The 27,939-nt window shown below is 44.2% G+C and overlaps 1 protein-coding gene across 10 annotated transcripts in view; it reads left to right on the plus strand.

The window, feature by feature from the left end:
* OBSCN (obscurin, cytoskeletal calmodulin and titin-interacting RhoGEF) overlaps window positions 1-27,939 on the plus strand; it is a 209,400-nt gene that overhangs the window by 147,324 nt on the left and 34,137 nt on the right. For all 10 annotated transcript variants that reach the window (XM_082480089.1, XM_082480091.1, XM_082480092.1 and 7 more), the window contains 10 exons: window positions 275-434; window positions 1,585-1,701; window positions 2,984-3,148; window positions 4,905-5,063; window positions 6,126-6,303; window positions 8,924-9,037; window positions 10,549-10,716; window positions 10,985-11,087; window positions 11,685-11,814; window positions 13,622-13,727. In XM_082480089.1, the coding sequence (XP_082336215.1) occupies window positions 275-434; window positions 1,585-1,701; window positions 2,984-3,148; window positions 4,905-5,063; window positions 6,126-6,303; window positions 8,924-9,037; window positions 10,549-10,716; window positions 10,985-11,087; window positions 11,685-11,814; window positions 13,622-13,727 (1,400 nt within the window). The remainder of the gene's footprint in view (window positions 1-274; window positions 435-1,584; window positions 1,702-2,983; window positions 3,149-4,904; window positions 5,064-6,125; window positions 6,304-8,923; window positions 9,038-10,548; window positions 10,717-10,984; window positions 11,088-11,684; window positions 11,815-13,621; window positions 13,728-27,939) is intronic.

Consider the following 27,939-nt stretch of genomic DNA (forward strand, 5'->3'; position numbering starts at 1 on the left):
GGGAGGGGTTAACTTCCCAACTTGAGCTGAGCCCTTGAAAGTTATCCCTACCTTCTTTGCAGGGCGTTACATACATTCAAGCTAAGAGGGACAGCACCATGCTGGATGAAGAGGCGTTGAGAAGTTTAATGCTAATGTGGCAACAGCCCTCATTTTCCCCAGTCATTTCCTTTAACCTGAAATCACCTGATTTAAAAGTCTTTCTGCTGGGACTGTGTTCTCGTCTCGTTCCATTGCCTTCTCCTCAGATGCCCTTTCTTTTTTGTGTCCACAGTGTCTTCCTCCGAGGCTTGCAGAAATGTGACACTGATGATGACGTGGCCATGTGCTTTATCAAGCACGAAGCAGAGTTTAATAAGTACATCCAGTACCTGGTGGGGAGGGTACAGGCTGAGTCCATCGTTGTCAGCAAAGCTGTCCAGGATTTCTACAAGGTAAAACAGTAGCCAAAGTACCTGCTGAACATGCATCCTCTAGCCCACTGCATCAAGAAATGTAGTTATTAATCACAAACGTAATCCTGAAAAGGATTATTAAATATTTTTGTGGGAAATCATTTGTGGGAACATATTTTCATATGCTTAAGCATTTATAAATATTAAGATTATACAGATATGACTGTGGCTGTGATTGTGTAATTGTGACTGGGGGATGTTTTAGGGGTCACCACATTATAAGACCAAGCAAACCCACATAAACTATTAGTATAGGCATCTCATCTCCAGCTGCTCAGGATTGAAGTTCAGTAATGAAAACACACACACAGCACTCCAGATCCATTAGCACACATGTGTTTGTGGATCCCTTGAGCAGCAGCATGTCTCCTCTGTCCATCTGATACCCCTGCCCAGATCCTGAGCGCCTTATCCCTGTCCATGAGCCTCCTGCTCACCAGCTAGCCCAGCTTGGTGCTCACTAGAAAACACATGCATGTATTGACACTCACCCCACGTTCACAGACCCCTCAAATTGTCAACACAAGCTCTCAGGCTCCCTAATATCCATGCCTGGATCCTGGGTCTCCTACTTGAGAGGAGCTTGAACTTTGCTGGTGAATTGCAGACAGTTGCACCTACGTGCACCAGGTCAGTGGAAAAGATCAACGTCCATCTCAGTGGCTGATGTCCTCCCACATGAACTCCAGGTGCCGGTGCCGAGACCCTCACTTGATCCAGTCGCTGGCACTGCAAACACGTGGACCGCTCTTGACCAAGGTCTGGTACCAGTTGGTGGCACTGGGTTCACTCGCTCCTGCCCTCCCACCCACCGAAAGCACTGATCTTTCCTCTCACACCATCTGGTTCTGAGAGCTTTGGATGACATTTCCCCAGCATCATTCCTGTGCTGGAAAAGCAGACAAATTCAGCATTTCAGACATCTTGCACTCTAAAATAATAATGAGCTGGTAAAGGATGGGGGAGTGTTATGGATGCCCAAAATACAGGGTAGTAAAGTCTGGCAGAGCTATCCAGTTTTGGCTGAGTTAGGTCTGTGAACCAGCATCATATAAGCATTTTCCAAGGAGTAATCCTTTTTATTGTTCTTTATAACAACCTTTCCTCATTCCTCTGTGTATTTTTTCAGAGATACACAGATGAAATCTTAATGAATGAAGATCCTTCACAGCCACTTATCCCACCACTGCAGCACTACCTGGAAAAACCCATAAACAGGATCCAGCAGTATCAGACTATAATCAAGGTGAAGAGCTTTTGTTATACACTTATAACTGATACGTTTATGTTCTGCTTTGTGCAGCTTGTGTAGAAAAAGACTTTATTTTTATTTTGTATTTCTTGGCTTCCGTGTGATGCAATGACAATTGAAAGCTGCTTGAGTAAGAAAGATGGTACTCATCGCCAGCGATGGTGCGCTCTAAATAATGTAAATCCGGGTAGAGGTTCACAGTTTCCAACCCCATAGAGTTCAGCAAGCTTTATCTGAGTGATGTTTAAATATACGCTTATGCATATATAAAAAATATATGCTTATATAGATATACATATGAATGCATGTATGTATGTATCCGTGACAAGAACAAATTTGCTTCAAACAGCAACAGGTATGTCATAAAAATAAGCCGTTTCCAATGTGTAAGATATTGACTTACCGCTTTCTTTCCTTGTGTTTTATGCTGACATTATAGCAAGATGAAATTTGTGTTTTCTGAAAAGCATTGCCCCTTTCTACCGTCCTGAAATGTTCCATCTTTCAAGCTTTCATCCGCCCTGCTATCTCAGGCTCTAGCCCAGACCACAAACAAACATCTCAAAGTAGCATTCTAAATAGTACTTTCCATGGGAAATAGCACTGGGATATCCAGGAAGAAGACAATCATGCCAAAATATTCCTATATTTCCAGCGTTACCTAAATGAGCAGCATGAATAGTTTGAAGAACATTAACTTTCTAGTTTTGAGCACGTGCCTGCACGCAAACACCGAAATTTTTAAGGGTCTCTTGGAAGAGAGAGCAAGCATGGGGACTTTCCGTGCCCTCACGGCTAAGAGAGAGGAATAGAAACAAATGTGAGAAGAACAGGATAACTGCCGTTTCATATTTTTTCCAGCTTCTCTTTTTATTATTCTAATATTGACTCTTAGTTTAGCACTGCCACACGAATCGCTTTCCTCATGGTGACATCAGAATAATCACAAGAGAAATGCAATGGATACATTTAGGATTGCTTTGGGTTTGTTTTTTTTTTTTTTATTTTGTTTTCAATCACTGCAACATATCTGCTGTTTGCTTCAACTTTGTCTTTGTTTGTTATCAATTCATGCAAGAAAAAGCCAGATGAGTTACTCATTAAGGCTGCAGAACGGATAGGAAGGAAGAGACTTTAGTAGTTAAGCTGCACATGGTGGAAGAATGGAATAAAGTTTGCTCAGATGAAAAAACTGGAACTTTTTGGCTTTCAAGGAAATGTTTTGGTTTTTTCTTTTTCCTGACTGCCCAGTAACATTTGCTTCATTTCTCTACAGGAATTAATTCGAAACAAAGCAAGAAATAGCCAAAACTGCACTTTGCTGGAGCAGGCTTATGCCATTGTGTCTGCACTCACCCGAAGAGCAGAAAACAACCTCCACGTGTCACTCATTGAGAATTATCCGGGGACTTTGGAAAGCCTCGGTGAACCCATCCGACAGGTAACTGGAATGTCTCAGTGGGTGTTAGTGCTATGCGTGCCTTCACTAGATTCTAAGTATCCTTATGTCCTACAAGAAGCTCCTTTAGAAATATATCTGAAAGGGATTATTTGCTTATTACCGTTCTTACTGTTCAGAGAGATGTGTCTCCTGGCTTGATTAAGATTTGAAGGACCGGAGCATACATGCTTATGGAGCAACTCCCACATAATGTAGTTATTTGCCTTTCCAACCCGCTCATCAAACAGGAACAGGTTTGTTCTGGACCCTCACATGATTTTAAAGCATTTTATTTTTTTCTATTCCTCTCCTATTATGTGGGCCAGCTCCTGAAATTACTGGCATCGGTGGGTTCTTCCTGTTGATTCCTCAGGTGTTAGAAGCTCACTGAGCCTTTTCAGTCTCCATGTTTTCAAATTCACACAGTTCTTCCGAAGAGCCCGGTTTGCTGGCCAAGTCGATACAAGGGATCGTAGCATACATTGCGTGGGCTCCGTGTGAAAACATTAGATCAGCTTACGGGTGTTCTCCCACAGCTGTTCATATCTCTTCAAAGGACTCATGTGCTTCTCCAGATCTCTTTCATTAAACAGATGTGTGGTTTAGGAGCACAGAGGAGAGGGGACATGAATCTAGGACTTTCAGCACCCTTGCTTGAATTCCTGTTTCTTTGTAAATTTACTGTGTCGCATTGGGAAAATTGTGTACTCTGCTTGTTTGTATCCTGTGTCTTGCGTGGGAATCACGGCGTATTGCTGAGTGGAGTTGTAAGGCTAAATCACAGTGACAGTGAGACACTCTGGTGGGGATTTATCTATCCACATTTAGACATCCCTAAAAACACAGTCCAGTGGATCACACCCCAAGAGCACTTACTTCTCCCTAATGTTGCCAAAGGGGAACCCATGTCACTAACTGAGCTGTATGTGAAATGAACGTCCTGCTCTGGTGAAGGAGATCAAGTGAACATATAAAATGTCTGCGTAACACACAGGATATAATTTCCATTGTAGAATCATAGAATCACAGAATGGTTTGGGTTGGAAGAGACCTTAAAGATCATCGAGTTCCAACCCCCCTGCCCTGGGCAGGGACACCTCCCCCCAGCCCAGGTTGCTCCAAGCCCCGTCCAACCCGGCCTTGAACACCTCCAGGGATGGGACAGCCACAGTTTTTCTGGGCAACCTGCGCCAGGGGCTCACCACCCTCAGAATAAAGAATTTCTTCCTGACATCTAATCTAAATCTCCCCTCTTCCAGTTTGAAGCCATCACCCCTCGTCCTATCGCTACATGCCCTGATAAAAAGTCCTTGCCCAGCTCTCCTGTAGGCCCCCTTTAGGTACTGGAAGGCCGCAATAAGGTCTCCCCAGAGCCTTCTTTTCTCTGGGCTGAACAGCCCCAACTCTCTCAGCCTGCCCTCAGAGGAGAGGTGCTCCAGCCCCCCATCCCTCGTCATTAGTACTGGTGGAGTATGGCTGCTTGACATGAGCTCTGTATTTTTCTGGCAACAGAGAATACCATTTAAAGGTCAAAGTAATGACAACCACTGTGTGCACCCCTGTTGGTGCTGACAGTCTGATGCACCACCTTTAGCATTAGACACGATCTCCAGTGCTGTAATAAAACAGAGACACATAAGGTGACGATGTAACGGTAACTATTTGCTATCTGTTCACTGAAAAATGATGGTGAGGCATCATTGTGGTAATTATTCCAGAGTTATTGCTATATGCTCTTCCTTCTTTTTCCTCTCAGGGCCACTTCATTGTGTGGGAAGGAGCTCCAGGAGCTAGAATGGCATGGAAAGGACACAAAAGACACGTCTTCCTCTTCAAAAATTATATTGTGATCTGCAAACCGAAGCGAGACACAAAGACAGACGCCTACAGTTACATCTTCAAGAACATCATGAAGGTGAGGATATAATGATCCTCACCTAGAGCATTTCTCTGTCATTGAGAATTTCACGGTTATATGCCGCTTCTGGTTATTGAAAGGGGACATTTCACTAACCCTTTTGAGCTATTCCTTTGTTTCCGGAAGTTTTTGAAGCACAAATAGAATCTAGCATTTGTTGATCTTTGGTTGGGGCAGTCTGTAGTGTTGGTATTAAACTGGAGGAAATGCCTCCAGGAAAGGTTATGCCCTTTCCTGACACCAATTCCTGTTTAAAAATGAAAAACTCGGAGGATTTGACCAGCTCATCTTCAGATGTTCAGGGCTCAGGTTAAAACTGCAAGAAATTGCTGAGTTTTCCCAAGGCATTAGATATTCAAATCCAGTAAAAACCAACCGTACAAAAAACCCGTGGAGTTCTTGACCAAGCCCAGTCAGGGCCTTCTGAAAGTCCTTATCTCTCTCCTCGCTGATATTCACAGGCAGATTTTAGTATCCAAGAAAGAAAAAAGGATGTTTTGTCTGGAGAGTGCAATTTCTTTTCATGTAGTCCCTAATTGTGCTGCTCCTGGCCCCAACAGCACTGCACTGTAGGGGCAGTGTGTCCCACCCTTGGGATACCCTTTAACGCTGGATGTTATTTTCCTGAAATGTGATAATTACTCCCAGGAAAATGCCTCTTTGGTAGTCAGAAAGTCAAGTACACTGGGGACAGGATTGCAAAGTGACCCTGACTGGTGTTCAGCCAAAGCCACGTTGCGTTGCTTATGCAATCTGAAAAATCTTTAAAAGCAGTGTAAATTATCCCTTTTGCTGTCGGATCATCCAATATAGCTTTGAAGGGATTGACACAACTCATGTCCACTGAAGAGGGTACACACTGGCAGCAGGAGACTTGCTGATGTTTAATAGTTGTTTCCATTTCAAACTTTCACCGAAGACGGTTCTGGTTCACAAAAGCTCAGTCCAGACCAAGACTGTCCTAAACTCTGGGATTTCAGTTGTGGGAAAGGTTCTGGCTGAAATTCAGCCCTAAGAACACAGGATGTGTGTTGACTTTCTTGTCCTTCTGTCACGCAGCTGAACAACATAGATGTGAACGACCTCGTGGAAGGGGATGACCGGGCATTTGAGATCTGGCATGAACGAGAAGACTTGGTCCGCAAGTACCTCCTTCAGGCACGCACAGTGAATATCAAGAACTCCTGGGTGAAGGAGATCTGTGGCATACAGCAGCGCATCAGTGAGCCTCTCTGGAGTGAGTATGGCCCAAGATAGCCCACATCTCCTAGTTTTTTCTTGGGTGGTCTACCTGATTCAGGAAGGGGATTAGCAGAAGAGGGAGAGAAGCCATTTAGGGTGATTTACCACCCCTTAAGATGAATGAGGGTTGGAGGTTTTCCTTTAATCGCATCACAGACTGCTGGAAATCACAACTCACACGACTTGATAGCAAGCGGTGAGCTTTAACTTGGTGAGCATAGCTGCCTTCCAAGCAGTTGACCCGGGTTCAATTCCCGGCCAACGCACCACCATCACACAATGCCCTTCAAAGGCACAATACAATATTCCGTTTAAGAATGACATGATGTAAGCTGTCTGTTCTAATCTCTGAGCAAGCTGGAATTCAAACTATTCAGGCAATTTTTCACAGCTCTGGTCAAGCACTGCTCGCGCCTCACGTTGGGCACCAATTAACCTGTAGTGGTTTAGGCCAAATCAGCTACTGGGGACCTGAGGGACCCCAGATGGGACCTACAGATGCTCCCCTCTACCCCTCTTCAAAGAGAGAGGCGGAGGAGGGAAAAAGAGACTTATGAGTTTAGAAGGAACTCAACTACTATAATGAAATATTAATAATAAAATAAAAAAGGAAATAATGAAATATATACAAAACCATATCAAGCTACCGAGATGACAATCACGACACCGGCTGGCACTGGGGCAGTCCCAGGCTGGACTCAGTGACGGACGGGAACTGGATTCCGGATCTGCATTCAAGATCGGGAACACAGCCAGACAAACAGTGTCCTCCTCAGACGTCGGCCATTGAAGGAAGCGTGCTGGCCCTTTGATCCCTCAGCTTTTATACTGATCATGAGGCAGATGGGATGGAATACCCCGTTGGTCAGTTTGGGGTCACCTGTTCTGTCCGCTCCTCCCTGCAGGTGGGACCCCGATGTGCTTCTCCACTTCCGACCCTCCGACGGGGCAAATAACAAAGCTGGCTGCCCTTGGGGGTTAGAGCAATGAGTATAGGCAGGAGCCTCTCTGCACACCATGCCTGGGCATCAGCTATAAACGTTGGTCTTATCACTCCGAGAGTGAACACTGTCTGCACAATATGCTGTTAATTTCAGTAGTTAGAAGAGGCCCAGCTAAGAAGCGAAGTTACTGAACAAAATTGGTTCTGTTTTACCTCAAACCAGGACAAACGGCAATGGTTATAGCGGTGTTGAGTCTTCCACCTGAGCTGGAGAAGTCACCTTTCCCAGGATGGGACAGTGGTGTCTGACTCTCTCCATTTACCATCAAGGGAGCCAAGATTGTATATCACTGAGGTGATTAAGTTCACATGACAGAGGTCCCACAGGACCTGTATAGGTTTTTGGGCAATAGCAGAGCAGATGAGAAACTTTCCAATTCCTCTTCAATGTCCATCACCCAAGTGTGGAAAACACAGGCTGATGAGGTGGGAAGTGCTGGCTATACCCGGCCGTTTCAGCCGATGGGGGTTTCCTTTGATGGAGGATCAGAGTCAGAGCTGAAGTGGTTGCTCGGTTCCTTATCTTCGTATTCATACATTTTTGTCAATAAGCAGAGGATGTTGTTTTTTTGCAAAATAGCCCAGAAAATGTGCGTCACTGGAGGAGAGCAAGACATTATTGAAAGTTCTAAAATGCAAATTGCAGAGTTGGCACTAGAGATGCGTTTGATCTGGCAGGGATTGCAGAAGGGCAGGTGAGCATGGAATTTGGTGACAAAGGCCCTGGCCCGCTGCGTGAAGAGCATCAGCCTCCAGTGGGAAAAGCAGCCTCAGGACCTGACCCAGAGTCCTCCTCATACCAGCGTAAAGCCCCCCTGTGACTTTGTTGGGTACCGAATCCTCCACACGACTTCTGGCTTACGTTGCTGTGTCTGGGCACGTGGTTTTGCTTTGGATTTTTATCTTGTCATTCAGGCTGCTTCATCCTCACTCTCACTTGAGATTCCTCGAATTTTCTATCCACAAAATTTATCAGCAGGGTTATTAGATCTTTATTGTCCAGGTATAAGCTAGAAAGAGTGTCCTTTACAGCGTAAGGAAATCTGGCATCTTAAAATGCCAGAACAGAGTTGGTTTTAGTGTATATACACTGAAAACAAGTGTGAGCATTTTATTTTTGTGCTTTTAGTGAGGTGTTTAAGGAGGAAGACAGAGTGATTTTGCATAGTTTCGTATGGTAGTAATAAATTGAAATAAAAGTCCCTTAAGAAAGCATAGGTTTTGTTGTATGGAGACCAACAGAATACTGGTTTGTATATCAAGGGTGCATTTTAATTGAGCAATTAACTGTGACAGCTGTGTGGGGTCTGAATAATGGATGTGCTTATTAAAATACTTCCAGATCAGCAACAAATCCCATTCTTTTTTATGGCCCATCTCCATAACCAACAGCAGACGTTTGACAAACTGAATTTAGTCTCAGAGAAGCAAGGGCAGCATGTCACCTGGAAGGTCGTTAGCTGCTAAAATTCCATGTTCAGCTTTCCGTTCTGAACCTCACAGATTTGCAAAACCAAAAAAGTATACTTATTCTTACCTTACTTTGCAGCAGAGCCATCTTACGGATAGAGCCCCCCTCCTCCAGACTAACGTGCTTATTCTGACGTTTCAGTACCTCCAGACTTTGAGGAAGAACTGGCAGACTGTACAGCTGAGCTGGGGGAGACAGTCAAGCTGGCTTGCAAAGTTACGGGAGCTCCCAAGCCGTCTGTCAGCTGGTACAAAGGTATGAGCATCAATCATGAAATGCATCCTGCAGATTTGTTCTCCACCTGTATTGCTTTGTGCTGATTGCTTAGTGGGTAATCTAAAAGCTGTCCACCGAGAGATAGCCAAGTCTAGTCTTGAAGTTAGCTACTAAAGAACCCAAGTAATGTAGATCTTGCTGTGAGCTAATCACAGAATGGTCAGGGTTGGAAAAGAACTTTGGAGATCATCCAGTCCACCCCCCCTATCAGAGCAGGGGCACCTACAGCAGTGGCACAGGACACGTCCAGGCGGGTTTGGAATGGCTCCAGAGTGGGAGACTCCCCCACCTCTCTGGGCAGCTGTGCCAGTGCTCTGCCGCCCACACAGGAGAGAAGTTCCTCCTCACGTTTAGGTGGAACTTCCTATGGTCAAGTTTGTGCCCATTCCCTCTTGTCCTATCACTGGGCACCACTGAAAAAAGACTGTTCCCATCCCCCTGGCACCCTCCCTTTAAGGATTTATGAGCATTGATAAGATCCGCCCTCAGTCGTCTTTTCTCCAGACTAAAAAGCCCCAAGTCCCTCAGCCTTTCCTCATAAGGAAGATACTCCAGTCCCTTCATAATCTTTGTAGCCCTTTGCTGGACCCTCTCCAGCTGTTCCCTGTCCTTCTTGAACTGGGGAGCCCAGAACTGGACACAACACTCCAGATGTGGCCTCACCAAGGCAGAGTAGAGGGGGAGGATGACCTCCCTCGACCTGGTGGCCACGCTCTTCTTGATGCCCCCCAGGATGCCATTGGCCTTCTTGGCCCCCAGGGTACATTGCAGGCTCGTGGTCATCCTGTTGTCCCCCAGCACTCCCAGGTCCCTTTCCACAGAGCTGCTCTCCAGCAGGTCAGCCCCCAACCTGTACTGCTGCATGGGGTTATTCCTCCCCAGATGCAGTACCCTACACTCGCCCTTGTGGAATTAGGTTTCTCTCTGCCCAATTCTCCAGCCTGTCCAGGTCATATATATCCTGCTTTTTCGGGTTTGCTTGTTGGCCCATATGAATCCACATCTTGTAGGAGTTAGACAGCTTCTAGGAAATGAACAACTTGTTTGAACTAGCTCAGATGGTTCCATGTCATAGCACAGGAAGCTGTGTGGGCGTACATTTTTCCCCGGCATTACTGTACTGCAGAAGAAACAGCTTTGCTATAAGTTCACGCCTTGTGAAGATCTATTCTGCATGCGTACGGTCACTTTGGAGGTGTTCCTTTGGCTAGCAAATCAGAGCTATACCTGCACTGCACATGCTCTGAGAGAAATTAACTTTTTAATGAGGATTGATGATGTATGACGTCCCTCAACAGTGTTTGCCCAGAGGACGTTTTGTGGAGTGCTGGATGAAGATGAAGAGCTTCTTCCTCAACTACCGAAATCAGCTGCAATAAAGCAAATACAGCTCTCAGTCCTCTCAAGATGAAAAGCTGGATGAAATTCCCAAGGAGAAAACATAATCAATCCTAAGCTTTTTTTTTTTTTTAATTCTCTTTGTCTTTAAGATGGAAGGCCTGTGGAGGTGGATCCCCATCACATTATAATAGAAGATCCTGATGGTTCCTGCACATTGATATTGGACAACCTGACGGGTGTTGACTCAGGACAGTACATGTGCTTTGCTTCCAGTCCTGCGGGAAATGCCAGTACCTTAGGAAAGATTCTTGTTCAAGGTAAAGTTCTGCACAGATGCATTGTTTTAAAGGGCTCTGCTACGTATTACCTTAAACAGGAATATTAAGACATTCCAGAAGTTCTGTATAACATCTACTGGATAATACTTTAAAAAAATTATTTGATATGCAGGTGTAGTCAATTATTCTTAGGTCATAAAATTTGGTCTTTAGTATCTTGTGTGCAGATATCATGAGAATTATCTGGTCAGGGACACATCCTTCATGTCTGGTCATACTTCTAGCTACATTTATCCTTGTTTTGCAGTGCCACCCCGGTTTGTGAACAAGGTTAGAAACGCTTATCTTATTGAGGGTGAAGATGCTCAGTTTACCTGTACTGTCGAAGGAGCACCTAGACCTCAAATCAGGTCAGTTCTTCAAGTCATACTGGAGGAAATCCTGTTTTCCTGTTTTCGCATCGTCTCCTGCCCTTTCTTTCACGGTTACGACCCGACCCTTTCTTCTTTGTGTCTTCCACCTGAACCCCATCCCAGTGCTGGCTCTTCCTGGTCCCAACATTCCCGAGATTCTCAGCAATTTATTCCAGCTAGCATCTGAAAAGAAATACCTACAGATAATATCTGCCTTAGGACTGTATCAGACCTAATGACCTGATAATATTTTATCATTTCTTTATCCTTCCTGCCTTACACTTGAATTTACTTTATCAGCAAACCAACCTGGGGTATTCACACGAACAGTTCAGCATAGCTTGACACAATTAGAAACCCTTTTCCCTGCATTGGCTGATGAGATTTCTTGAGAAACATCTCATAAACCTGTGCAGCTCAGTACCCGCATGTGATCTAGCCACCTGTAGACCTATGTTCCGGGATCCAAACTTTTGTTTAAGGATTAACTCTTGAGTTGTTTGCCCAATGCTCTGATAGATGGAGTGGTGAGCTGGGGATTTCTTGACACTGCATATTTTTTCCTGGCTTATACTCAGTGTTTTCCACATGCAGGTGGTACAAAGACGGTGTGTTGTTGAAGGACACAAGTAAATACCAGACTTTCAGTGAACCACGGAGTGGCATGGTAGTCCTGGTGGTGAAGAACCCTTCCAATGAAGATATGGGACACTATGAATGTGAGGTAAGTTCAGAGAGATTTAAAGATTTGCTGTGTGACATGACATAAATAGGAGAATTCATTTTACTGGGAGAGATCTACTGCATGAGATTAGCGGCTGAGTAACTGCTGCTGCACGCCACAGAGAAAAAGTTTACACAGGTCAGATTCTTCTGGACTAGATCCAGATTGTGGCCATCCAAAAGCTTCAGAATATTCTGATCTGAGAGTTTGGTTTTGCAAATAATAATAGAATGGGCTTGTTCTGGAGCTTAAATCCAGATCCAGATGTCTAGAGGTACCTCTTACAAAGCTTAAGACCATTCTGACATGACTTTTGTTTCTGGAGTGTCTTTAAATGAGAACAGATCCGTGCCACTACAAAGAATTCATCCAAAGCCAAAAGAAAGAAACTGAGCATAAATGGAAGTGTAAACCACTGAAATTCCTGTTTATTTAGCAAGCATGCATGGAAGTATCTAATAAATTAAAATAAAAGTGCTACAAAAGATTTTCTAAAAATTCGTCATATTCCATGCATTCATTGTAAGAAAGTAGTAATAATCTCTCGGGCCTTAACCGTGATTTAGGAAATTAGCATGGGTGAAGTGACCCATGGTAAGTGGCTCAGGTCCCAGCAACTTCACAGTTATTCCACAGAAACGTTTAAGTTTGACTTCTACTAGATATTTTGCAAAACCAACTTACCTTGCATTTCACAGAATCACAGACTGGTCAGGGTGGGAAGGGCCCTCTGGAGCTCCCTCAGTCCCACCCCCGCCAGAGCAGGGGCACCTACAGCAGTGGCACAGGACACGTCCAGGCGGGTTTGGAACAGCTCCAGAGTGGGAGACTCCCCCACCTCTCTGGGCAGCCTGTGCCAGTGCTCTGCCGCCCACACAGGAGAGAAGTTCCTCCTCATGTTTAGATGGAACTTCCTATGGTCAAGTTTGTGCCCATTCCCTCTTGTCCTATCACTGGGCACCACTGAAAAAAGACTTCCCATCCCCTTGGCACCCTCCCTTTAAGGATTGATAAGAATTGATAAGATCCTCCCTCAGTCTTCTTTTCTTCAGACTAAGAAGCCCCAGGTCCCTCAGCCTTTCCTCATAGGAAAGATGCTCCAATGCCCTCATCATCTTTTTAGCCCTTTGCTGGACCCTCTCCAGCAGTTCCCAGTCCTTCTTGAACTGGGGAGCCCAGAACTGGACACAATACTCCAGATGTGGCCTCACCAAGGCAGAGTAGAGGGGGAGGATGACCTCCCTCAACCTGCTGGCCACACTCTTCTTGATGTCCCCCAGGATGCCATTGGCCTTCTTGGCCCCCAGGGCACATTGCTGGCTCACGGGCATCCTGTTGTCCCCCAGCACTCCCAGGTCCCTTTCCACAGAGCTGCTCTCCAGTTGCCATTAGCTGACATCCCAAGATCCAGTATTCCCTTGGCTGAGTAAGATTCAGTGGTTTAATGGATGATAAACAAAAAAATCCCCCTTTAATTACCTCTTAAACGGCACACGGCAGGAATCTGTGCCTGTTGGTAGCAACAGAGCTCCCTCATGACCAAGCGACAGGCTGCAGAGCAACCTGCAAATAACTGGAATTTAGCTGATGTGTTGGAAGTTGTCTGTACGAGTCATTTGCGGTAAAGTATTCTCACGAACTCCGCTCAGCGGCAACGTGTTCATACGAACTCTAGCTTGGGTTTGGGGTGACGTCTTCCCCCACTGCTCTTGTCATGTAATTGCAATGAATTTGTAATCTAGTATAAGATGGTTTTGTTATACAAAAACACGCTGCGTTTCATTCGGTACTGCACGATTCTCTCTAGCTGGTGAACAGATTAGGGTCTGCAAAAAGCGGAGCAGAACTTTACCATCACAGTGCCGCGGCCCTGACCCAGGAGAGGAGAGGAGACCAAGCCATTACCATAGAAGGTACGGTCTTGAGCAGCTCTGTAAGTATGTCAGTGAATTACTCTAAAACCATCTCACTGAGGATCAAAACACATTTGCCATCTTATCCATGTTGATTGTTGGTGTACACGTATCTGTATGTCTATCGAGATGTGCATGGGTATACTGCAGCGCAGCTCTATACCCATCACCATCTGTTGATTTCCAAACCTGGCAAATCAACTTCCTCATATAATGCTCATAAATGCATTATATGAAAAAGGAGGAGCGAATGAAGGGTATGTCCCACCACCACTAGCGCAAGAAAAATGTTTCTGTTCCTGTTGGAATACTTGAAACCGTGTGTCAGCCTGGCAGATCATGAGTTACGTATTGCTGAGAAAAACACCCCGGGGGCCAGTCGGTAGAGCTGCAGAGCTGCAGGTGGACTGTGATTGGTGCTGAAATACCACTGAAGTCCACCTGGAATGGCCGAGAAAGCAGAACTGATGGCTCTGCATCCTGAGCAATAGTAGTCCACCCGTTATCTGGGAGTGTTCAGGTATTACACATCACATAGTCACAGAGTCTATTCCTTTGGTTTCTCCATTTTTCACCCGAATTGGTAGGGTGATACGGACTGAGTTACCTTCTTATCGAAGGGATTTCCACAAGCGGTGTGTTAGACAGGCTTGCTATAAACCCATCACCACTGAGTTTAAACTGGTGGCTTCCTGGTAAGGAACGTTTTCCGGCGTAGGAAACTGGTTCTTTGTACATCTTAGCAGTGTCGTTGGCTGGCTGAGCATGGGCCAGCGCTGCCTCTCTCAAACAGCTCCCAGCAGCGGTTCAGGAGATAATACAGCCAAGGGACCAGCTCTGCTAGATAATAGACGACTTCCTGCTCCGGAGGGCAAGAGAGAGGACTAGGACAGGCACAGACCATTCCACGCCAGTGATCCTCAGTGTCAGAGAGCTGTCCCAGATGCAGTCAGTGGAGACATGGCCGACAAAAGCCAGAGCTTTGCCAACAGCTGTAGGACTTTCCTCATCTTCAGTGTTTTCACGTTGTCGTTGTGATAGGGGTTCAAGTGGACTTTTGACAGTTTATTATCAGCATCCACTAAGAGCCATCAAACACAAAGGTGTTCTGACTCAAGAAGCTGCTGCGCAGCGAACGATTGGAGTCTGGAAAAATATTCAGGGAAAATGGTGCTCCACTCATATTTTTTTCATTATTTTCCTTATGTCGTTGTCAAGTCTGCTGTTGGCCCTGTCTGGGACCGGGTTCTGGTCTGGATGGCCCTTTGGGGCAGCCCTCTGCAGGCACCAATGTTGTATTATTACATTAAGAGGATTCAGACACATCAGGCTGCGGAGATTAGTATCCTGATCGAGGTATTCCCTTGTCTTGGTTTTATTCTTGCTTTCCTTGCAGTCCTTTCCCGGACAGAGTACCATCAAATCATTCGAAAGCGTTACAGGGAGCACAGCGTTAGTAGCATTAGCAACACTATAATTGTTTCAGCAGGATAAACCTTGAAGTGCTTGAAGGCTTTTTCCTTGCTGTGCCTTAAAGAGAGAAAACGAAGTTGTACGCAGGATGTGGAGGACCATAACCAAATCACTGTTAGGGTGGCATGTCTGGGTGAAGTTGCCTTGCACCAAGGGAGAAGATGTTATAAAAACAAACAAACGAGGGCTGTAAAACAGTGGTAGGAACATTGTTCAGCTCTTGGGGTTGCAAAGGTCCACGTTCAGCCCCGAATTACTCATGTGCTGTTATTCCCGCGGTCATAAATAATAATAATAAAAAAAAAAATCATGAGCTTGGTTGAAGAAATATAATGGGAGTTTGCCTGGAAGCTTCAGAAATGTTCTGAAATAGCTTTTGATCCGTGATGCGCGATTGCTTCAACTCGGTAATAGGGAAGGAAATAGATCCCTGAGTCATCTCCAGGGAGAAACAGAGGGAGAGCTGCCTCAGGCCAATGGAGCAAAGAGCAGGCTCACCCGTGGAGCAAGAGGATTGTTCTGAGCAGAAGCGCATCAGGGACGCATTTGGCATAATGCACTTGACCGAGGAGGGAATTCGTTGCTTTCTTGAGAATCAATAACCAGCCTTGATCTACCCGTGGAAAAATCAGGTTCATCTGGCAAGGAACTGGAGGAACGGATGGATCTCATGAAGGCTTTCTCTTTCCATCCTCACAATCCTTTCTATTTGTGAAAATGGGATTGTTTGTTAACTTCACCAAGAGGACAACATTACTGCTGTGTGGTACTTATTAAAGCAGAAAGCAGATACTGTGCCTGTTTCGTAGCTCACCGGCGCGGTGGGTCTAAGTTTTACCTGATTTATCGTTGGTTCTGTGAAATGACTACTGTCAGAGTCTCCTGAGGCACCCGAGGGGCTTTAGTTGCAACTATTTTAGTTTTTATCCTCCTGCCTTTCTGTACTGTTGATTGTACTGAACCAAACCCACTGTCACAATCTGGGACACCGTTAGTACAGTGGTTTACGAGCCCTGACCTGCAGTCGGTGACGGTCCGACACCACGGGCCTCGAAACCAGACTTCTTCTCGTTAGGTTTAAATTCAGACTATGGGGATTTGCCGATCCGTTGGTAAGGACCAAATCCCCAAAAGATGGAAACCACTGGACTAAGGGGTCCGCTCGCGAGCACCCGCAGCTTGGGCTGCAAGCCTGAAACGCTGAGTTCTGCGTCGCTGCACTGAAGTCAATGGAGAGTTGCTTTAAAAATCCTTTTTCTGTGGCTATTGGAAGGATTTTAGACACTTAAAAAAAAAAAAATGTAACGGAAAGAAGATCCTTCTCTTTGACTTCAAGTTGACTGTCTGCTTTGCTCGTTGCTGCTTAACCTACACACAGCAGATCCGGGCTGCTGTGCTCTGCCATCCCTTTTTAACCTCTTACCGTTCAGCCCCGGCTCACTAACTTGTTCATTTATTATTTATTTTTTTAAGAAAAACAAAGCCCGGTGGTTTTGAAAGGTGTGTTGCGTTCTCACCTGGGCAGACAGGTCCAGGGCGCATAGCGAGCTGGCCGACGGCAGGGGAAGGAGTCAGCTACACCAGTGGAGATGAGGAAAACCATAAAGAAAACCGCCGGGTGCCGTTACAGCCGGGCGAGAGGAATCTCACGCAGAGCTTTGGGCAAGCTATTTCGTTGCCTTGTTTGGTAATATCCTCCTTGCAGGAAAAAAAAAAAAAAAGCAAAGCTCAAAATTGGGGCTCTCAGATGGAAGATTGAAACACGGCGGAGCGTTAGATCTCTCAGCGCTGGCCTTCTACTGAAGAAACGGGGCACAGGAGTTTCTTCCCCCTGAGCTTTTTGAAGTTCCCTGGTTGGGGTGACGTTTAGGATATTTTTATTCTGTTGTCTTGTCGGTTAGTCTCATTTTTTGGAGGCTGCCCACCTGATTTTCAGTGCAAATTCGAGAGGGCACAAACTGCCTTTACAACCATCCCAGTCGCTGCAGGAGCGGAGCGCCTTTTATTTACTCATGTAGAGCGCAACACACTTACGTTTCACTCACACAATTTAGAAAACTGCGTTCTCTCCATGAATTGCTCATTTTTAAGATTAGCTTTAGCAGTTCACGTCAGGTTTGTGCGTCCCCCGGAGCAGGTTAACCTGCCGGGCGGAGCAGGAGAGGGGTGAGAGCAGAGCGGGGCTCCAGGGGGTTACGCCAGCGGCACCTATTGCGCAGGAAAAATAGGTTTATGCTTCTGTCAGAGGAGAAAGCAGCCTTAAAGTTTGTAATAAAGCCCATAAACCACCTTTTGTCCATTCAGAGCAATAAGAACTGACTTATCCTAAATGTTTCGTCAACTGTAAGTCCATGATTTAACGTATTAACCAGAGAGGAGTCTGGTCCCATAGAAGCACTGGCTGATCCTAACGCTTACAGCTCTTAACCTGCTTATCAGGGGCTGCTGCTTTGCAAAGCTCTTTTCCTAAAATGCTATCGAACAAGTTGAAATGATAAATCCGGTACTGCAACGGATGCAGAATATTTTCCTCTCGGGGAAAAAAGAAAAAAAAAAAAAAAAAAACACAAAAGAAACCCAAATTCTCTCATCCTACTTTCATGTGGTTCTATCCTTCATATGGGATTGCTGAAATCCTCCCTCACACCTTGGGTGGCACATATAAAATCGATCTGTCCTGCACTAAACTGCGAGTCACCAGGACCCGTTTACTATATGCCATTTACGGCTTTCTCATCCCACGCCTGCTCAACTTTTGAATACATCTAGAAATATAGAAATCTTGTGGTCGACGCTACGTGGAAGGACTGCAAAACCAGACATTAATAGAGTCACCATGAAAGAGACTTCCTCTTGCAGACACGGGGAGGTTTCGTTAAATACCTATTTAATTCTCATCTAAACACAGTTGCTGGTAAAATAATTGCATAAACCACCTATGTTTAGGTGTATAATGAAATGAATTCATTCCTACTGACATCAGAACTGATGCTTTTGCCGCTTATGGATTATTCTCATGATATTATTTGATGAGATTTTCTAAAAGTTATGTAAAAACTGCACAATGTTGATTTAAGGGTTTAAAAATTGAGTGACAGTTTCTAACCTGGGTGCAGTAAATTGTTGGAGCACTCAGTTCACCTTGCATCATAGAATTAAAAAAAGGTTTTGAATTATTTAAAAGATAGCAACTAAGGATAGGTAAATATTTATATCTCAATTGCGTTCAGAGATAAACATTTGAAAATAATTTTGCTCTTTACATACGCAGTAAACTATGTAAACAGATTTTTGTTTAAACCCACTGCAGTTACTCTTGTGACTCTATTGGAAATTATTCCGGATTTTTACACGCATAAATGAGAGCAGACTCTGCAAAGAAAACATAGAGCTCTAGGTCAGATATTAACATCAACCTTCGCACAAAATTCTTTTTCATTATGATGAGAATTGTTGTTTTACCTAGCGGCAGAAGAGAGCCCTTGGAAGTTAAGTGGAAGGAAAATTAGGTTAAACTATTCCATCTAATATTGTAAATGTATTTTTAATTTTCAGTCAGTGCAGTTTTGAGACACTATTGCAAACATCAGCACTAATCGTAAGTTATTCAACAAATAATACAGACACCACAAGTTCCCTGGGCAAGGACTGTTTGTGATTTTAGAGATACATTTTTCATTTGCAGTTCCCTTTCAATTGTAGCAACTGAAAATTACCAGAGCTTATTTATTATAGGCTGGCTGGAAGATTGCAAACCAATTGCTGGACAAATTACTTTGAGATTAAATTAAGTTTTTTTTAGAAACTTTACTAGTTTATTAGATGAAAAGTGGGGCTGGCTGTTGTTTTTTTCTATATCTCAAATAGGTTCAGCACTTCATAGTGTGTTCGAAACAGTCTGGTTCAAATCATGAAATCAGGACTTTTCTTTTGATCTTGATAGGCATCAACAGCTTCTAGTTTGTTATGGGACGAGGGTCAGGAAATTATAGCAAATTATAGCAAAAAAGAGATGGAGTAGACAGAGGTGCATTGCAGGGCTCTCCTGGGTTTCCTAGGTTTGGGGTTTTTTTATGCTGATTTTCTGTACTGATGATAATGATTTTAGTTTTCATTGTTATCAGCTTGGATTTTGCATCTAGTCCACAAAAGCTTGGAAACTGTTCAGTGCTTGGGGAAACTCTTTTTCTAGTAAGTGGAATTACAGTTTAAAGAATTTCAGCTCTCCGGGATTTTCCAGATCAAGGCATTTTCAGGTTTCTCACACCATCACTACCTTATTATACGGAAAAAGAAAAACAAACAAAAAAAAGACCTTGAAAAGACCTTGTTTTCTAGCTTTGACCTGCCAAACAAAACTTTCAGAATCTCATGGTAGAATTAACAGATTTTGCAATGTTCTCCACAAAGTATTTAATTTCAAAGCTAAATCATTCACTGCTCAGAGAGCACTCCGAATTCTCATTCTTGGTCAGAAACACTAAAGACGATGCTGGAAATAACCACAGAAAGCATGGATGGGATGGTACAGTTGTTATTTTGTTTCACTCCAGTTTATTTTGATTAACTGAGCAAAGTTAATTTAATCATTTCAGCTTTTGCCTTTCTTTAACCCCATGCTGTTCATACTGTTTTCTTTGTAGTCACTGAACAAGAGACTAAAGTGCCCAAGAAAACCATCATCATGTAAGTGCTGATTTTTTTTTTTTTTTTTGGTAACATTTGTGTTTTGCCTTGCTGCCTATGCATGATCCAATAACAAGCTTGTGTTTATTGGCCATGCAAGAGTGTTCATTCCCATCCCACCAGATCTCATGGTATTCTGTGCTATGCAAAGCGACCACCTGAAAAAAAAAAAAAAAAGTCTTACTATGCCTTTTAAAAAAACAGCAGCACTGGTGTTAGACACAGCCTGGGCCACTTTTTTAATGATATTACATGTGAAAAAAATTCCACTGAATACTGCTGGAGTTGCGCAAGAGCTCACAAAGGTAGGGTCCAGTTCAATGTTGGAAAGAAACCTGCTTTGAGAACTGTCTACTTGAAAAACTGTACAAATTTAACAAATGTCTCATAGCTTACCGTGATTTCCTCTGGCTTTCTATTTTAAATTCTTCAGGAAAGCCTTTTATGATGAAGCAGAGGGAAGATGCCCATTTTTATCCCCTTCTGTCTCTTTATTTCTAATATGAAATTTTGTTCTGATAATGACTTGGCCTTTTTGGATATTTCGAGCCTGGTTTATATTGGGTGCCAACAACGTATAAAGATTAATTGCAGCAAAAAGCGGTGCCTTCTCAGTCATATGTAGACCAGGACATCATCAGCCATTAAAATCTTAATGTAGCTTCTTGGTCTTAAGTATCAAATACATAATAAAATCGTTTCATGTGCTGGAAGGGGGACATTGTCTTTCTGTGGTAGGAATCAGAGCACCTCCAAGCTATTCTCAAACCATGTCCGAATGCTAGTAGGTGACTATACAAAGGATATTTTGGGGGAATGCATTCCCTCAAGAGTTGTTCCATCGCTAAAATCAGTCCTTGACTTGGGCATGATGCTAAAGTTGCCTTCTTTTCTGCCCATACCATCTCAAGGACCAGGGTTCAGATACCAGTGGGGTAGCGAAACAGAGAAATTTTTATTTTTTTTTATATCATGTTCAGAAACCTCCCAGGTAAGACAGGAGCAGGAAGGAATCACTCAGCACCAGACCATGTCTAAAGCTTAGTAAATCCCATCTTTCTACATCTCTGCCTGTAAATCACCTGGAGAGGTGCTTTTATTTCACATCTCTCCTCAGTCAGCTAATTTTCCTCCTTATCCCTTTATGATTTCAAACCACAAGCAGCAGTTTGGTTGATTAAATAATATTAAACTAATAAGAAATACCACCAGTTAAGCTGATTTCTAAATTTCTGACATGGAAATTCCATAGACTATTGCTTTGGACAGCTCAAGAAGTGATTCCTAAATTAAAGGCTGCAGCCCCAAAGGAGGTTGGTACATTTATAAGTGGGATCTCAGAACAGAATTGCCCCTCCTTTTGCCTAGTGGATGTGGTCATGAACTCATTAGAGTGGACCTCGGCTGGAATTGGGATAGTGATGGGGTAAAGTTTGGGAACAACTCTCTGAGGGCACATTGCAGCTCTTAACGTGTAGCGAGCTGACGAACAGAAGCAGCTTTGAAACTACTAGCAGAAAATAACAGATAATTTAGAGATGGCATTGAACAATGTTTATATATGCAAATCCCAGACCCCAAAAAAAGCATTTTTAAGTTTGCAATATAGAGCAAAGTGTAGTGCAAGCACACCTGGATTCATTCTCGTCTTTATCTAAAATGATGTAGTTTTGTGTAATTCAGAAAGGCACCATGGTCATTATGAAGGCTCTGCAGACACCTTAAAGGTCAACAGCAAACTATAGAAAACTCGGGGGAAAGACTAAAGCAGTGGGAATGAGCAGTAGAAGAGAGGGTGCTCTGGAAGAAGAGAAATCTCACTGTAGCTGATCCAGTTCTGGACTTCACAGCATTCTCAAAGGGAGAGATGGACAGTGGAAAGGAACCTGGTCTCTGTAGGAGAAGGCAATGCCGGTCTCCAAAGATGAGACCAATAGATGAGAAAGGCTACAAGATATCTAAGAGGATTAGTCTTCCATGATGGTCAGACAAACGCAAGGGGAGAGGTGGGCTCTCCTTTCACAAGGACTCCTTCCACCCTTCTCTGTGTCTCAATGCAGGAGCCAGAGCAGAGACGGCTGGAGAGCGGAGCCGGGGACTTTCAGCCCTATCCGGCTGTGCCTAGGGGCTGGTGAAGAGAAAGAGAGAAATGAAAAAAAAACCACTATTATCTTGATTCTTAATCATTCCTCCCCACTTCAGGCCATTGTCTTTACCCTTCAGTTAGGGGTTTTATTTGTCCCACTGCTTGGAGGTAGGACGGAATCCCAAAGCAGACACCAGCTGCCTCCACCGTCAAGCATCAGCTTCCTTGCGCTTGCAAAGACACCACTGTCTTTACCTTCAAGTTTCTCCGTGTAAGAAACACCACTGAAAAATCCGCAGGGAAAACTCCACATTAAACATCCAAATTTAAGAGCATTGAAGTCTGGGTTTAGGTGTTCCTGTCCCCAGATTTCAAAGCTGTTTGATCCAATTTCATCTGTAGCTTGTTTAAAGTCAATGTTTGTCCCGGGATGGGAGCAGGAGATTGTTTTGACTCAAGCTGTGTGTCTGTACAGGGATGCTGAGAAGTCCCAACTGCTTTGGATACATGAAAAGCTCTAAAGTAAGGCCAGCAGAAATGGATCTATGTCAATTGGTGGTAGTAGGATCAGGCTGTGTCTGCAATAATGGTATTATGAAGAGTAAAAATAAGTACATTTCGGCATAGGTGACTTCTGTAGGAAATGTCCTAGCTTTCTTTTCCTGGTCTCCAAATGCTTAATGCCCTTTTAATGTAACTGTTCTGCATGTGCAAATGCAGATCTCTGGTCTCAAAAGAGTCTTCGATAAGCAAAATCATAGAATCATAGAATGGTTTGGGTTGAAAGAGACCTTAAAGATCATGTAGCTCCGCCCCCCACCCCCCCCCTGCCATGGGCAGGGACGCCTCCCACTAGACCAGGTTGCTCCAAGCCCTGTCCCACCAGGCCTTGAACAAAACAGACATAAGATACTTTATGAAAAAAGAAGAAGCAGCTGCAGCTATTGTAATAAAGGGCGCTTTGCCATTGAGTTTGATGAAGCCAGGACTGAGCCAAAGACGCTCAGGAAAAGGTTGAACTCCTTGAGTGTTTAAAATCTTTTGGGTGAAACTGCTATGTGGGTCCAAAGTAGCGTAGTAGGTGGTCAATGCGAGGACACAAAATATAGCAGCATCCAGAAGAACATTTCTCAGCTGGACACCCTCGTTGTGTGTTCGGGCACTCAAGGAGGTTACTGGAGATAGGACCCACTGGGGGGAAAGGGCACTGAGGTTTCCCCTGGGTCAGAAAGTGAGTGGAGATGGGCATGTGGGTGTGTGCGTTGCGTGTGTATCCCTTCCAAAATGACACGCTTCACCAAAAGCTGGAGTGCTCACAAAACTAACCCCACTGTAGCGCCTTGACAGTCAATGGCATGTGCTGGTGGAGTGTGACTCCCCGAAAAGTCTCGTCTTCCCCGCCAACTCCATTTCAACCCTTTCTGTCATCAGAGAGGAAACCATAACCACTGTGGTGAAGAGCCCAAGACAAAGGGGAAGGGTTTCTCCTGCACGTTCTTCTTCAGGTCATTCGCCTTCCCGCTCCCCGAGAGCGGAGCCGACTCCAGAGCCAGTTTACGTTTCAAAGATGAGGCAGCCTGTCCACAGGCATGAGCAGGAGGCAACACCCAAGTCTGCTGTTCCCATGCTTTTTGTCACAGAACCAGAGGACAGGCAAGGAGCCGCAGCTAGAGATGTCGTCATAGAGACCAAGGCGGAAGAGAAAAAGCCCAAATGGGTTGAAGTGGAAGAAATAATTGAATTCAAGGTGAAAAAATCACCAAAACCTACAAGGAAAAGAGGATCTTCCCCAGCAAAACAAGAAAAAGATGACTCGGGGGTGTTAACGTTCACTTTCCCCAGCTCAAGGCCTAGGCGTTCCCCAGAAGATGATCCAAACACAAACAACTCCAACAATAAATTGGTGGAACAGTCAAAATCTATGTCTAATGACAGTCTCTCCGAAGCCGATATCCAGCCCTTGGTGTACGCAACCGAGGAGGAAGGAACTCAAGTCAGCAACGAAGACGGAAGCTCCCCGTGTGGGTCCGACCAACTGGGAAATAATTCATTGATGGATTACGGAACCGAAGGAAAGAGCTTCCCACAGGAAACAAGTGCTCACTATGGGGCAGACATCCCTTCCCCGCTGTTTGCCCGCAGGGGAGAGCCTTTGATCTTCAGTTTTGAGACAGCTGCTGCAGACCAGCAGGAACTTCTGTTCTCACCAGCCAGTCCAGAGGTTACAGAGGAGGCAGATGAATTAGACATATCTTGGCCTGTTGAAGAGGGGGTACCCGAAGTTATACAAGATGTCCTTCCGGAAGAGGATAACTTCATTATAGTTGATGAACCAGAGGAAGTACAGACAGATGACATTAGCACCTGGGACCGCAAAATCTTAACCCACAATGGCAAAGTATTAACTTTGGAGGATCTTGAAGATTATGTTCCTGAAGAAGGTGAGACCTACGGGTGTGATGATCAGAAACATACGGCAGACAAACCCTGTGAGATCTCCGTGCTCCAGACAGAGATTAACGAGCCAATGATTGGGAAGCCAGTGCTGCTGAACCTGGGGAGACCTGTGGTTTCCAAGCCCAGGCAAAGATTTTTCAGCCAGTTTGAGGAGCACGTTCCCGGGGGCATGTTCGTGTCGGCATCTCGAGTAACCGGTGTGCAGTCTTTACGCCCCTCAAACATCTCTTTCCACGTGAGTGACACCCACGTGGCCGTGACACCTGGAATGCACACGGCAGCAGCTTCTCCGGGTCCCTCCTTCACAGTGAAACCATCTTTCTGCACCGAAGTCCAGCGCTCAGCAGACAACGGACAGTCAAGCTTTAAAACGGAAGTTTCCACGAGAACCCTCAGCTACGGGACTGTTGGCGAACCTGTTACCTTGCACATCAGCACAGAAGACCTCTCCCAAAGCTGAGCAGGTGCAAGTGTAATTTTCAGCACAAAAGAAAGCAGCGTTTTTGGAAAAAAAAAAAAAAAAAAAACCTAACCAAAATTGTTGTAGGTGGAGGGGAATTGGTGGCAAATATTACAAGGTAACATGTACGAGGGAATACCTTTGAGGGAAATATATTTAAATATATTTAAATACGATATGTCGAGTTTTTCCAGTCTTAAAGGGAACATGTCTGTCAGAACAGTTTGTAATTTTAAAAGCTTTGATTGAGGTGAACATACATCATTCCATAGTGGAGCAGCGACGGTAGGTTTAGGTGAAGCAAAGTTCTCCTGCCTCTGACAGAAACGTAAATGAATAAGTGCGGTTTTGTCCATGAACTTAAAAATTATTTCAATTGCCAATTTGTAAATGATGGTGCGGCAAGAAGGTGAAAGCACCGAAGCTTTTCAACGTCCTTCAGCGGCCCAGGATAGGAGGAGTGTTTCCAGCCAAAGCCATCTCCTGTCACCGCGGGCGCCCGAAGGTCGTGAAGCTTCACACTGCTCTGACTCTGCTGTACGCTTTTGACACCAATTAGCTCTGCCAAAATTTCTTCATAAACCTTTCAACGCGCACAGCCTGGTTACGTTGTTTTAAACTTCTGCCAGAGAGTGAAACGTATAGAAAATATTGCGTGTGCTAGGAGTGCAAAGGGCTGCTCAGACCCTTTGGTCGAAATCCGAATTTGACTAAAGTCAGTGGTGAAAGTCCCACTGACTTGAGGAAGCAAAGATTTTGTTGTTCTCTTCTGCTTTAACTATAAAAAAAAGACCATCTTGCTATTTTCAAGTCCACTTCCTAACTGTCGAAAGATGCAGGGCTCCGTATCCTGCGTTGTAGCGTAGTGGATTTATAAACCGTATCTTTTAAAATATAGATTTACCTAGTGTGCACCCAAAGATTGAAGTGCTGCACAGAATGACTTCTGCGTCTATAATCAAACACATATAAAGAACCACAAATGTGGTCTTTGTCGATAAATATTGCTGGAAGAACATTTGGTCTCCTGTACAGGCCAGTGGCGAAGGGCGACTTTTAACAGATTAATGGGAAATGTCTCGTGTGTAGTAAGAGGAATTCACCACTGAGCTATGGCAAAGTAGCAGGAGCACAAAGACAGGGTTTTTTAGAAAACAAAAAAAAAAAAAAAAAAAAGAAAGAAAAGAGATCTTTACCATAAATGCCTCGTTGCCAATCGCAATTGCATCGTATTACTGTAACCACGTACGTGGAGCTGTCTCGCAGAGGTTCTGTTGAGTTTCCCTGGAGCTTTGCAGCTCAGTGGGAGCGCTGATTGCCCGGGGCGGGCTGAGATGCCCCGGGCACGGCCGACTCCTGTTGGCTTCACCAAAAAAAAAAAAAAAAAAAATGGATGTCGCGCAGAACTTCCTCGAGTTGCTCAGCCCTGGAAAGAAATGAGCTCCCAGGCCCCAATATTGGTCCCAGTTGAAGTCAGCTGGAGTTTGTCATTGATCCCAGTAGGACCAAGCACTGGGCCTCTCTATCAGCGACAGTGATGTGGGGTGAAAAGTCCCAATGCCCGTCGCGGCTGAGTTGTGTAGCGCTGTCGCGATAGAAGATGTTTTCATTTAGATGGTGCGGGGAAACCCCAAATGCTCAGGCACAGCTGAATTTCCAACTAGCCCGAAGAGAGAGGAAGATTGAGTGAGTTTTTGCCACGGCGGTGTTGATGGGTGATGTTGCCTCGGTGTTTCCCAGCCAGGTAACATTGTGAGGCTTCTTCTGGAGTCCCCCCGGGCGATACTCCCGCTGACAGGGACTGAGTTGACAAAAGGTGCTTGTAGAAAAGAATACATTATATTATTTTTTTTTTTTTCCATCTGTGGCTGCACCTTGATCACGCGCTGACTAAACTGAACGTATTGATTTCACAACCTTTTACTTTCAATATCCAAAGAGGGCGTTATGCGTAATATCCTGTGCACTACCCTCATGATATAGGATGCTTTTCCTGGGATTACGTGTGGGGAAAGAAATCAAGCCTCTTTTATGTTACTCTCCCATTTTTTTTTTTTATAACATCTCCTTGGTTTATACGGTTTGTTTTATAATTAAGCTATACGATGGATATATATTAGTGCTTTTTTCATATATTGCACTGTACATTGGAAAGTAACAGACATCCAACAGAGAAATACTTTCGCAACTGAAAATATTTCTTTATTGGGCCCGATTCTGGTCTCAGTTATTCCAGTATCAATCTAATCTAGAATAATTCCACAGACGGAGGTGGATTTGATTCGGATTTACAAAGATACTGCTGAGAAAAGAATTTGCCCTGTGATAGTCTTCAAAAATATAATATTCATCCAAAAAAAATTAAAGATTTGTAAAGGATTGTGGAGGATTCATCCTGTTGTGGATGATGCTCAGGTTTTTCTAAAAAAGCTGAAATGCTGCAGTTCAGATGGTCGTAGAAGAAATAACTATACTTCGATTCATTAACCCAAAGCAATTAACATCTGTTTACATTTACTTTTGAAATTTAAGCAAAAGAGAATAAATTGAAAGGAATTTTTAAAATCCTATGCAGGACTCTGTTCAAAAAGTGAAAGGTTTATGAAAAGTTCATTACATATACTTTCAAAATATTTTCCTAGAGGTTAAAAATTATGCTTGTAAGTGATTAAACTATGTAGATAACTAATGCCATGTGTGGGGGTTTATTTCTTGTAGGTGAAGACATACAGCTGTATTAAAAATTTTAATACAAAGAATGTTTTACTAAAATTCCTGCAGGTAAATGGGTATTAATAAAGTGGAAACTTCAGTTTGCTTGAGATACAAAAAGAAAAAAAAGAAACACCAAAAAAAAAAAAACCCGAATCAAAAAAATCAAATGCAAGATATGCTGTTAGATGCTGAGTTTATATCAATAAATGTCTTGCATCTGCTGTCACTGAACTCACTGGGTTTCTGTGTTCTTCTCTGTTCATGGCTCTCAGCAGTCCGTCAGCTCAGCCACTCTTCCCATCCACTTCAGCAGGAGCCGGAGCAACCCACGACCA

The sequence above is a fragment of the Vanellus vanellus genome (genome assembly GCF_965231255.1).
Source record: "Vanellus vanellus genome assembly, chromosome: 2".
Lineage (NCBI taxonomy): Eukaryota > Metazoa > Chordata > Aves > Charadriiformes > Charadriidae > Vanellus > Vanellus vanellus.